Here is a 13047-nt window from a genome sequence, read left to right as displayed (position 1 = left end):
CCGCCCGGATTGGTTTTCCATAGGCGGTATACAAATAATAATAATAATAATAATTATTATTATTATTATTATTATTATTATTATTAGATCTCTGCAAGACACTGACCCTGCCGCAGGGTTTCTCCCCATTATTTGTTGTTGTATGCCTTCAAGTTAACCGGAGGATGAAACTATCATAGGGTTATCTTGGTGAAATTTGTTCTGAGGAGGTTTGCCTTTGCCTTCCTCTGGGGTTGAGAGTGTGTGACTTTCCCAGCATCAACCAGTGGGCTTCCTTGGTCCAGCAAGGATTCAAACCCTGGTCTCCAGAGTCCTAGCCCAATGTTTAAACTACCACATCACGCTGGTTCCCCATCATCACCATATTTATATCTTGTCTTTCCTCTGGTTTGGGGCTCAAGGCAGCTTACAACAGGTAGAAGAAACATAGCTTTAAAAAATATAGAATCCAGTGACATGGGGAAGAAAATATAAGATGGTGGTGATCAGTCTCAGAGGGAGAATTAACTTTCCCCTGCATCTCTGGGTACACATGAATGCTGCTAAAAATGGTGGGGTGGGTGGTTTCCAATTCTCTATAATAAAAAGAAACCGGGAGGTACCAAAAAAGGGAAAAGGCCAAATAGGCCTGATTTTACTGCCATGTCCAGGAGGTTGATTCAGAAATAGCTCGGCTGGAATCACTTCACGCAGCCCCCAAGAGCAACAATGCTTTGCCATCCCATTAAGATACCAAGGAACATTGAGAAGTGATGTCATGCATTCCTCACAATGGGGGAGGCAGCCTCTCTATTTCCAGAGCAAATGAAGCAACCGGCAAAAAGGCCATTGCAGCATCTTGACTTACAGTTTCAATACTGCACCCAGACAGACGGGAAATATCAAAAGTTGCATTAGTTTCAAAATGAACACTTTTATTGCGTTTCAAAATTAGGTCAATTCTGTCTCAGCACAATCTGCTTAACTCGTTTTTAAGTAACATTTTCTTGTTTTTAACTGTATCTTAAACACACACACACACACACATATATATCCCAGCGATTTAGTCAAAAAGTCTCCCAGAGAAGGTTATGAAAGAGTAGCACTAGAAATATGTTGATGTAATTATTTAAATTGTAACCTGTCTTATTACCAAACCTCGAGAGACAATCATGTTTCCTATGTGATCTCTCCCCACATAAACACAATGAAAGTGCCATTATTTCTCCTTACAGGTGTAAAATAGTATTAAGAACCATGACCCACCAATGAATATATTTTAGTTTTGAAACCTACACCCTTCATATCAAATTCTTCTGCTGTGTGGGGCAATCTGGCTCAGGAAAAGCAGGCTATATGTGAATCTGGGGGTGCTGAGCTTTAATCTCATCCCTGATGCCCCCATCACTCTTCCCTACACTCCAAAGCTATTAAATGGGTACAAGTGGGTCTTATATTGCTCTTTTGAAAAAAGAGTGTTACTTTAAAAGGTTGGATGGTTCTAAAAAGGAATTGTGCAAATTTTAAAAAGAAGTATGCACACATGTGCACAGTTTCAATCCTGAATCAAATGCATTATTATTAGTAGTACAGTCATCCCTCCATATTTGTGGCTTTGATATTTGCGGATTTGATTATTCACGGATTTCATTAATATGTTCTCTCTAGGACTGTCTAGGTCCTCCAGTGCAACTCTGTGGTCAACTTTAACTAAAAGTTGCACTGAAAGACCATTTGTAGCTACTCCAGTGCCATTCTATGGTCAGTGTATGTTGGACATTGACCACAGAGTTGCACTGGAGGACCTAGAGATTCCTAGAGAGGTGTCCTCTCAGGTAAAAACTGTGTTTTTGTTATTTGCAGTTTTTCCATATTCACGGGGGTCTTGTTCCCCTAACCCTAGCGAATATGGAGGGACAACTGTAGTAGCAGTAGTACTACAGTGAATGCTTGGTATCTACTGGGGTTTGGTTGCAGGACCTCCCGTGGATAACAAAATCTGTAGACGCTCAAGTCCCATTATATAAAATGGCATAATAGAATGGTGTCTCTTGTATAAAATGGCAAAATCAAGTGTTGCCACCATTTGGAATTTATATACTTTTGGAATGTTTTCAAGCTGTGGATAATTGAATCCGTGGATACGGAAGGCCAACTGTATTACTATTATCCATGAACTGTGTTTTGGACCTGATAAGACAGAAAGGGGTTTCTTTTGTTAAGGAACCGATACTCTGAAAAAACCTCCACAAGGTACAGCAAATACAAAACTAGGATTTTAAAGTGGCTTCCACATTCTTAGGTACTAAGACCCAGTGGAAACAGAAAGCAAGCACAGTGGTCTATGCTGGACTCTACTGTTAAGTAGAAGGGAAGAAGAAGCTACTACGCAGCTGGCAATTCTTCAGAAAGGAGGCTAGAAGCTGATCTGGCAACTGTGTTTCTCATTCATGCATCAGAACCGCATGCTCTGCCCACAGCAGCAATGACACACAATTGCCCGTGTAGCATCCATGTGCCCTCATTATGCAGGTACACACATTCAAGGGCTTGGATAACATACACACACATACCCAACCTTTTTCCATTTAGGATAGGCAACACAATATTGATAAGTTCTAACTCAATAACCAGATTCACACCGAAGTAAATAGACATCAGAAAGAAAGGAAATTGACCAAAGAGTTTTTTCTTTCTTTCAGAGGATAGGATTTCCTAGTCTTGGGAGGAAACAATAGGATATAAAGTGAATGATTCCTCCCCAACTTTCTTTAGCCTTAGAAAAGAAGGACAGTGGTTTGAGCATTGGACTAGGATTCTGGAGACCAAGGTTCGAATCCTGGTTCAGCTATGAAAACCCAGAGGGTGACTGTGGGCAAGTCACAGTCTCTCAGCCTCAAAGGATGGCAATGCAAACCTCCTCTGAAGAAACTTGCCAAGAAAACCCTGTGATACATTGGCCTTAGGGTTGCTCTAAGTTGCAAACAACTTGAAGGTAAACAACACACACACACATTGCATTCTAGAGCCTGTTTGCTCATCTGCTCCGATTCCATCAGCCTGAAGCAAACAAACTGGATCAAATCACATACATTTCCATGTTACCATCCTCACACCAAAGAGGCTCTGCAAGTGCTTTGAAAAGATGTTATTTACTGCAATTTGTTCATCATTCCTGCTGGGAGCTTGGAACACAAGGCTTGAATTTTGGAGCAGCATATTTTCATCTGAACTAGTTTTTCAGGTTGTACGCTTCAGAGGAAGAGGAAGAACATGATGCACCTGGGAGCAAACTGTCTGAAATAACTTGCCTGCTCTCAAGTAGAAAACATCTTTCACATTCCAGTAAGGAGCAAGCAGGAAAGAAAGTAAAAATGCATTTATTTATGTATTTATTGCAGAAGTTCCTTTTGCTTCAGAGAACAAATCAGTTATGTTTAAATGAGAGCTTTGAACCACACCTGAAGCATTTTTGTTTTAGAGGCAGGCATGGACAAAGGCTGGGAACATCTGGGGAAATGGGTTTAATTAAAAGTAATAAAACAGAATGAGAGTGAAGGATCATAGAGACACAGGCTTTCTGTCAGGCAACTGGGGCAAGAAACTGGCATTTGACAGCACATTTGGAAACTTGCACCTAAGTAGACCAAAGCTTGATCCTAACATAGCTCCTGGAACACATCACATAAGATATGCACTCACTCCCACAGGTTCTCACACAATGGTTTTGCACCACCAAGTCCACTCCTCAAGGATTACGAGGAATTTGAACCAGGTAATGGCTCACCATATAAACCCAGAGAAACTAAGGGGTCCATCGCCCTGAAAGCTGAAACTCACACGAACAAGCCACCAGATGCCATGAAAATACTGGTGAATAGAATGAAAAAAATTGACTTCTTGCTGTTGAACTGATGCACCCTTGAAAATGTCTCCAAATGATGTAGTCAGCATCTTGGCTTGGTGCAAAGGGACCCTGAAAAATTAAGACTGTCTTTTTGTGGAGAAGGTTTAACCTTCTTCGCAAAAAGACTGTCAATCTTAATTTTTCAGAGCCCTTTTGCACCAAGCCAAGATGCTGACCACACAATTTGGGCACGTTTTGAAGGACACTTCAGTTCAACAACCGAATATACCAAGCTCCTATTCACAAAGTTATGACAATATCCCAAATTAAGGGACCATTTCAAACAGCAGAGATTAATCCATCTTAATACTACTCAAGGCTGGGTTCAAGACCCATGGCTAGTTGGGACTCAAAATATTGAATTAAGTGAGCCAAGAAGGTGATTGATAGCACAAAAGGCTCTTTAGATTCTAATTTAAGGATTAGTATCCTGTTCACATAATTAGCATCCTGTTCATAATGTTCATTAAGTGAACATTGAAGTAGACCTATTAAAAAAGGAAACCTTACCAAGAAGTATCTTGACACTTGCTTTCAGCTGGTTTATTTCACCTTCCTGGCTTCTTAAAAACTCTTGTGTATATTACGGCAAGAGAATTTGCAGTTCCACTTTGTTAAAGCAGAACTACTGAATCATAAAGAAACCGACATGCTTCCGGACAGGATGTCATCTGTCACGGGTCATCGCTTATGGGAGATCTGACTTTTTAATTCTCGTGATCCCCATCAAGATTCCTTGAGGCGCTGCATTTCTATAGAATTAATGTACTTCCAGCCTATGTCACAGCAACATATGTACACAATTGTGGACATGACACAGACAAGTCTCCATAATACAAGGAAAGGCATTGACATAAAGTCCCCAATTTGGTGAAAATGCATCCCTCCTTCACACACATGAGTAGGCCTACTTCTGGGTAAGTAAAACAATTGGTTTGCCATGCAGGATCAGACCCTCCTGCAATTATTTTATCATGGTATTTATAAATGTGCATGTTTCTTTACAAAAAGACAACCTGTAAATTAAAATTAAAACAACTGGTGTGTCAATTTTTAATGCACACTCCTGCATTTGTTATACAGTTATATTTATAACTATCATTGTGTAAGAACCAGAAATCCCATGTTTGTTTGCTTGTTTTTTACAAAAGGACAGCCTGTAAATTGAAATAAATTTTAATCTGTAATGTAAATATCTGAACATTAAAAAAAAAAAAAAAAAAGGGGGGGGGGTAAAGTAGAGGAAATAATATAGGAATGTCACCAGCCATACTAGATTTGGGCTGATATTTCCACTAAGATTCATTTGCTCCAGGTTTCCATGATGTCCCTGATGGTAAACAGATGAGGGGAAACACATGGAAAAATCCTCTATTCTCCCATACTGTAATTGTTTCCGCAGGTGGAAGGGTTGTAACCAGTGTCGCACATTAGCACCACAAACAATCCTGGGTTCCTCCCATCACTTCTACCAAGGAACTCCCACTTTTTCTTTCTGCAAATACAGTAAATTTAAAAGATCAAAGTCTAGAGCGAGAGAAGTGTTACCCAGGGGGTGAAAACATAAAAAACGACTCTTACCAAGAGCCTTCTTCCTTTGACAGGAAGGGCAGGAGACATAACCTTGGCCCCATATCAAAGAGGTGAGATCTCCCTGCCTCAATTTTGCATTTCCTCAGTGGGAGAAACCCTTTTCCTGGAAGAGCTGGGAGCAGATGCTTGCCAAGAAGGACCGCAAGGAACATGGACCAAGGAATCCCATTGCTCTCCCTTCTTCTACTCCTTGCCTCTGCCCTCTTGCACCTCTCAGCACCAATGCAGAAACTCAGTGGGCTTCTCTGCTTTTGCTGGCTCTCCCTTACCTCTCTTGTCCCTGTGCAAAGGGGCCTTGTAGCATCTTCTGAGACTAACTGAAAGAAATGAGAGTCAACATGGCACTGTGGCTTGAGTTTTGCACTACGACTTTGGAGACCTGGGTTCAATTCTCTACTCGCTCATGAAACCCATGGAACCATGTTCAAGTTGCATACACTCAGCTTCAGGGGAAGGCAATGGCAAACTTTTCCTGAATCTGCCAAAAACAAAACAAAACAAACATAGGGAAATTTTGTAGCATCTTTGAGACTAACTGAAAGGAACAAGTTGACAGCAGAAGCTTTCCTAGACTTCAGTCTACTGCCTCAGATGCATTTAGGAAGTAGACCTGAGTCTAGGAAAGCTCCTGCTGCCAACTTCTTTCTTTCAGTGAGTCTCAAGGGTGCTCCAAGATCTCTCTAGGTATGGACTGATTCTCCAGGCTAACGTGGCTCTATCTTTGAATAATACCAAGAAAAACCCATTATAATAGGTCCACCTTTGGGGGGCTGTAAGTTGGAAATGACTTGAAGGCACACAACAACAAGGACCAAAGGAAGACGCTTTCCTAGACTTGAGTCTGCTTCCTCAGATGCATGGGCTGGAAGGGGGCTTCAAGGGCAGACCAGCTGGGTCACAGAATCAGAGGTGGAAGGGACCCCAAGGGCCACCCAGTCCAACCCGATTCTGCCATGCAGGAACTCTCAATCCAACCCCCCCCCCGCCTCTGTTTGAAGACCTCCAAAGGAGGGGACTCCAGCACCCTCCAAGGCAGCGCAATCCAGTGTTGAACACCTCAGGAAAGCCTTCCAAGTCTTTGCAGAACCTCTTTCCCTGCAGTTTGGCCCCATTCCTCATGACCCCCCCCGGTAACCTTGGGCAAGTCACACTCTCTCAGCCCCGGCTCCCCTCTGAGGAAGCAGGCTCTAGGCTCCCAGCTTCTGCCTCAAAGTCTCGGAGGGGCCACAAGATCCCTTGGCAGACATGAGATGGCCATGTCTCAGTGGCTCCAAAGGGAAGCGGGCAAGGAGTCCCTTGACTCCAGCTGGGCCGGAGCAAACCTTGAGAGCCCCAAGGCAGAAACACAGACAGTGCTTTCCTGCTACGTTCGCCTCTTGCTCGGGTTTCAGGGCTCGAACTGAGGAGGCTCATCCATGAAAGCCCACTGGTGGCCTTGGGAGGGTCACGCTCTCTCAGCCTCAAGGGAAGGGAAGGCAATAGCAAGCCTCCTCTGAACAGACCTTGCCACGGAAACCCCGCATCAGGCTGGCCTTAGTGGCTGGCCCTGGCCAAGTCCCGCTCTCTCAGCCTCCCGACTCCAGGGCAGGCAACGACTGCAACCGCCTCCTCCGCCTTACCTCCTGCTCGCGGAAGGACTGGTTCTGGGCGTCGATCACCCGGATAGTCCTCTTGATGGGGAGCAGCCCCCCGGCGTCGTCGTGGGCCACCATCGCCCGGCAAGGCAAGTGCTAGCGCTGCTTCCCAAAGGCTCCTTTAATCCAGCGGCTGCGCCCGGCTCCTCAGCCCAGAACGGGGGCGCTGCGCAGCCTTTCCGCCAAGGAGCTCCATCCTCTGCCGCGCCAGGTGAGTCACTGGCGCAAGGGAGCCTCCAGAGCACAGCCCAACAGCGAGGGGGCGTGGCCACCCTCCGCGCCGGAGCCAATGAGATGGCGGGCGGGCGCCGACGCCACGCCCCCCTGGGCTCAGATTCCACGTGGCGGCGCGGTTGGAGCTGCTGCTGCTGCTGCTGCTGCTGCTGCCATTTTGGAGCCGTCAATCAAAGGACATCCAGCTCTCACTATCAGCAAGTTCTTCCTAATGTTGAGCTGGACTCTCTTTTCCTGCAGCTTCCATCCATTGCTCCATTTCGTATTCTCTGGAGCAGCAGAAAACAAGCTCTCTCCATCCTCAATGTGACATCTCCTCAAATACTTAAACTGGGCCGTCCTCTCCCAGCTCCTTGTGTTGTTCCTGGTAGGGCTTTTTAGTTTCCAGACCCTTCGCCCTAAGAGACATTTAGGGCACACTGCATGGATTGGGGGAAAAGCTACTCTACCCCATCCATCGTTGCTTACCTGGAACTAAGGCTACATCTACACTGCAAAAATAATGCAGTTTGACACAAGCTTGACCTGCCATGGATCATTGCTATGGGAAGGATGCTGAGAAAGGAGTGTCTCCAAGGAAGGTGGCCAAAATGGTGAAGGGTCTGGAAACCATGAAGCCCTATGAGGAACAATTTAAGGAACAGGGTATATTTAGCCTGGAGAAGAGAAGGCTAAGAGGCCCTGTTTAAATACTTGAAGGGGTGTCATATTGAGGAGGGAGCAAGCTTGTTTTCTGCTGCTCCAGAGACTAGGACCGGAGCAATGGATGCAAGATGAAGGAAAAGAGATTCCATTCCAGGAGGAACTTGCTGAAGTAAGAGCTATTTGACAGTGGGACACACTCCTTCCTTGGAGTGTAATGGAGTCTCCTTCTTTGGAGGTCTTTAAACAGAGGCTGGATGGTCATCTGTCGGGGATGCTTTGATTGTGAGTTCCTGCACGGCAGAATGCAGTTGGACTGGGAGGCCCTTGGGGCCTTCTCTGCCAGAGAGCTCTGGCACCACAGGACCCCACAGCATTGAGCCTTGGCAGTTAAAGTGGTACCAAACTGGATTATTTCTGCTGCATAGATACAGACAAAGATCCACCTCATTCCTCCTTGGGGCTTACTCCTATATTATTATTATTATTATTATTATTATTATTAATTAGATTAACTGAAAGAAAGAAGTTGGCAGCAGAAGCTTTCGTAGACTTAGGTCTACTTCCTCAGATGCATTTGGTGGAGTGGAAAGCCAGGGATAGATCTATATATGCCCTTGGTGTGTGAGAATGTCAATTCAGATTCACAATCTTTTGTGTTTTTTAAATTTGATTTTGAATTGACATTCTGACACACCAAGGGCATATATAGGTCTATCCCTGGCTTTCCACGCCACCAAATGCATCTGAGGAAGTAGACCTAAGTCTATGAAAGCTCCTTCTGCCAACTTTTCTTTCAGTCTCAAAAGTGCTACAAGATCTCTACGTACTGATTCTACAGACTAAGATGGCTATATCTTGGAATTCTATTATTGTTGTTGTTGTTTTTGTTATTATTGTTTGTATCCTGCCCTTTTCCCAGAACTGGGACTCAGAGCAGCTTCGACATTTAAAAACAATACAATTAAAAACACAGAAAAGCGATACATTAAAACCTAATTAAACTTGTTGCATACATAGGACGGCCCCAATCCCATGCACCTTTCACTCAGAAACAGAAATAAAAGGTTCAGCCAGGTTCCACTGGACTTACTCCTAAATACTCATAAGGCTGCAGTCAGTTTTTGGAAGGAAGCCCCTTAGGAGCAAGTGGGACTTCCGAGTAAACATACTCCTCTGCGTGCTTCCTTGGGAGTAAACCCCAGCAAGGCCAATGGGACTTAGTTTGAAGTCCTCACAGTGTGGTTTCCCTCTGGGTAAATATGCACAGGCTCATGTCAAAGAGCTGATCCTTGGTCAATATGATAAATACAGCCAGTGAGTAAACAAGTGCTGTGGCACAGTGTACTTGGGGGAAGAAAATGTGCTCCTTCAATGTAATGTCCACTTTCTTACTATGACAAAAGATGCCTGCTGAAATGTGCATTTTTTAAAATAGTTTTGGCCTTTCACATTGGCCTTTGTAGCTGCTGCATAACACTGTTGACTCATGTTCAACTTGTGGTCTACTTGGACTCCTAGATCCCTTTCACATGTAGTCTCCTTAAGCCCCAATCCTATATCTGTGCATTTTATTTTTCCACCCTAAATGCAGTACCTTACATTTCTTCATGTTGAAATTCATTTTCTTGGCAAGATTTATTCAGAGGAGGTTCCCCATGAGGCTGAGAGAGTGTGACTTGCCCAAGGTCACCCAGTGGGTTTCATGGCTGAGTGGGGAATTGAATCCTGGTCTCTAAAGTCATAGTTCAACACTCAAACCACTACGCCACTGGGTCTTTGTGAGAAATAACAACCTGTTAGTCTTAAAAGGCACCTCAAGACTTTCTTGTTTTGCTGGAATAAACAGCCATTGTTCCATCTTTGGTGGTTTGCCATTGCCCTCCTCTGAAATAAAGCCTCTAGCACCTGCTATTCCTTGGCAGTCCCCCATCCAAGTACTAAGCAGGCTTGACCCTGCTTAGCTTCCAAGATCAGATGCGGAACTGAGACATTAAAATAGAATTAAATTATTACAATATTAAAACAGATTGGATGCTACAGGATTGCCTTCTAATTAAAGAAGCTTTGCACAGAGAAACCTGATGCTTTGGGCCATCTGTAAAGTGTCAGAGTAACTATTTTACCCACATTTTGAACATACCTCATGAGTGCAGCTCCCTAAAAGTCTCAACAGGAGTGGTTAGACTGGTAGAAGCTTTCAGGGTCATAATATTCAGCCTCAGTTCTACAGTGCTGGCCACTCTTATCCATGTTCAGTGAGGAGTAAGGTCCAATGAGTTCTTACAGGACTTAATCCACATATAGTAGCCTTCAATATGTGTCTTTATATATTATACCCATGGCCCTTTATTGGTAAGAACACAGTCTACGGCCCCAAAGTTAGATAACTGTGATTGATTTTAGGTTAAACCAACTTCCTTTGGAGTAACAAATTTTCTCAAGATGTGCAAAGCCCAAAGGGAATGAAAAAGTGAGGGAAACCAAGCTAATGTATTAATTTTGCTCTTTCAGTATAGCTGTGTTTGCTGCATGATTTTTTAAAGGAGTTAACAAACATAGAGCCCCATAATTAATATCTCCTGCGCTCCCATGTTTTTCATACTTAAAAAAAAAGCAAGCCCAGGCATCTAGCCAACCATCAAGATGGATACATTAACATCTATTTTATGCTCCCCTATAAATAACGATGCCTGTTCTGGGAGGTTCGGAAAGGTCACAAACCTCTGGATGTTGCAGTAGGGAGGAAAGCATTACAGCAATTCGGTGGCCCAGACAAGCTTAGAACAAACTGGCTGTACCTTTTCAGCATTTTTGTTCCGATCTCTACATTTCAGGTGTGTAGGACACTTCATTCTAGGTTGATCCTTTGGTCATGGCTGTGTAAGACAGACCAAAGCATTTTGCTTCTCTGCAATCCTAGAAGCCCATTCCTGGATTCCTTGCAGAAAGTGATGGAAAAAGCCGTGAGCAACTGAGATAATGGAAGGTAGCGTGTATGTCAAGGCTCTATCTGAAACACTCTCAGAAACCCTAAAAGGGAACCTAGGGAACATGTCTCACAGATTGCAAACTTCTATATTAATGCTTGAAAAGTTTCAAATGGCTCATCTATGATTGACAAAACTAGCAATTTTGCAGGTGGCCGGTTTACTGTGGCAAGGGAAAGTGGGTGCTTCTGTCTGCACAGGACACCTCCCTCAGCTGTCAAGATGCCCATCACAGTGACCACCACTCCAAACTATTTGTCTGCGTATGCCATTCTGTAAGGTCAACATACCTGCCTGGATGTGGTTTTAGCTTCTGGGTTAAGCAAAAAGTCCGTAATAGCAGAGACAACATTTCTGCCAGCCACCCAAAGAAGTTGGCTCTCCCATCGTTTATGCAAGGCATTCAAGATCACACAAGCTTTGCTATGACAGTTCATCTGTTTTCAGGTATCTGTCTCGCCAGTATAATGCACTGCATTCCATTCCTAATGGCATTCATGACAAGTAACCTGTCCTATATTTAGAGATTTTAAAAGGCAGTAGGACCAAGAGCCTCTAGTGAAACTGAGAGGGGTGGAGTAGGGGAAAAACACCCCAGGCATTCGGCTAGGCTCCTAATGAATGACACTGCTCAGACCTTGTCTGTTCTCAAAAGCCATGAGAAAACACAGCTCAGGCTCTCCCAAGTTGCAAGTAAACCTACATTAAAGCTTAATTAAAAGAGGAACAAGTTGGGGCCTGGACTGTAGCCAAAATAAGAAGACACCCCCCCCCCCCCGGCCAGTAAAGAAACGTAAGCCCCCTTTGCTTCCCGGAATAATGTACACAGAAGCGTGATTAGACTTTGGCAGGCCACAAGACTGCAGAGATGCTCTGAAGTACCACTGAATATAGTTGGGAATAGGCTACAGCTCAGCAGAACCACATGCCTTGCATTTGTAAAATCCTTGATTCAGCTCCTGATATCATGAGCCAAAAGGAGATCAGGTAACACAGATGAGACAAGAACTCTGCCTTGGTCCTTAGAAAGCTATTGCTAGACAGACTGATGGTCCAGCTCAGAAGGGAAGTTCTTAATATGTGACTTGCTGCTTAGTAAATACTCATAGGATTGAAGCTATTATTATTATTATTATTATTATTATTATTATTATTATTATTATTATTATTATTATTATTTCTATTTTCCACCTCTCCCTACGGGTCGAAGAGGGATTACAGCAGTCAGCATATTACACCAGTAAAAACATACAGCTGAATCTTCTGCTGTAACCTAAGAAGCAGAAAGATCTTTGAAGGCAAAGAAGGATAGGAGATTCCTATCAGCATCTCTGAACTATTTTTAGTGTTTTATGGTGGGTTTAATATTTTAAAGCATTTTTATTGCTCTATTTATGGGAATGATTTTCATGACTTTCAATTAAAAGTCAGTTGTAGTTATTGTTGTGTGCCTTCAAGTCATTTCCAACTTATGGTGACCCTTAGGCGAACCTATCATGGAGTTTTCTTGGCAAGATTTGTTCAGAGGAGGTTTGTATATGAATATATATACACCTCTGCAAACAAGAGAGTGTTTGCAGTGTAGTTCCTGTTATCTGTTAGCATAGGACTGGCAACACACCCTTTTGCACCCAGAGACATATCCCTGGGCCAGTTCTTCCATTTTCTACCCCTGTCAACCCCTTCAAGACTGCCTCCCACAATCTTGAATCCATTGCTTTGAAACAGGAAAAAGAGCTACTTGAGTTTGTTTGGATAGCTACTGTGTACAGGGCCATAAAACCACCTCCTTCTTAGTCTGAAGGGCAAATGAATGGAACAACTTTCACAAATAACAGAAGAACCCCTCCTCACTTTCAACAGATATAGACCGTGGGATCTTTCTTGCTTTTGGAAAAACAGATATACAAATGTATGGCTTCTATTAAATTTGCCAACATCTAAGAGTACACACACTTATTTGTTCTACAGAGTTTATTTCATTATCTTTCTTTGTAATGTTCACCCACACCCCTCTGGCTTGGAGCATAAAGTGCATAGTAAAACGAAAGAAAAGTTTTACCTATCA

General features: G+C 43.5%; 1 protein-coding gene across 2 annotated transcripts in view; it reads right to left on the bottom strand.

Annotated features, from left to right (window-relative positions):
• NET1 (neuroepithelial cell transforming 1) overlaps window positions 1-13047 on the bottom strand; it is a 99015-nt gene that overhangs the window by 15030 nt on the left and 70938 nt on the right. Inside the window, exon 1 of one of the 2 annotated variants that reach the window (XM_089527439.1) lies at window positions 7099-7310. The exons of the other annotated variant lie outside the window; for it this stretch is intronic. Within the exon in view, the coding sequence (XP_089383565.1) occupies window positions 7099-7191 (93 nt within the window). The 5' untranslated portion in view covers window positions 7192-7310. Of the gene's footprint in view, window positions 1-7098; window positions 7311-13047 lie in introns of those variants that run through there. 2 annotated transcript variants of the gene reach the window in all.

Source organism: Sceloporus occidentalis, unplaced genomic scaffold (genome assembly GCF_023333645.1).
Source record: "Sceloporus occidentalis isolate IW3139 unplaced genomic scaffold, rSceOcc1.0.p SCAF_5, whole genome shotgun sequence".
Taxonomy (NCBI): domain Eukaryota; kingdom Metazoa; phylum Chordata; class Lepidosauria; order Squamata; family Phrynosomatidae; genus Sceloporus; species Sceloporus occidentalis.
This window is presented reverse-complemented; position numbering and strand designations above follow the sequence as displayed.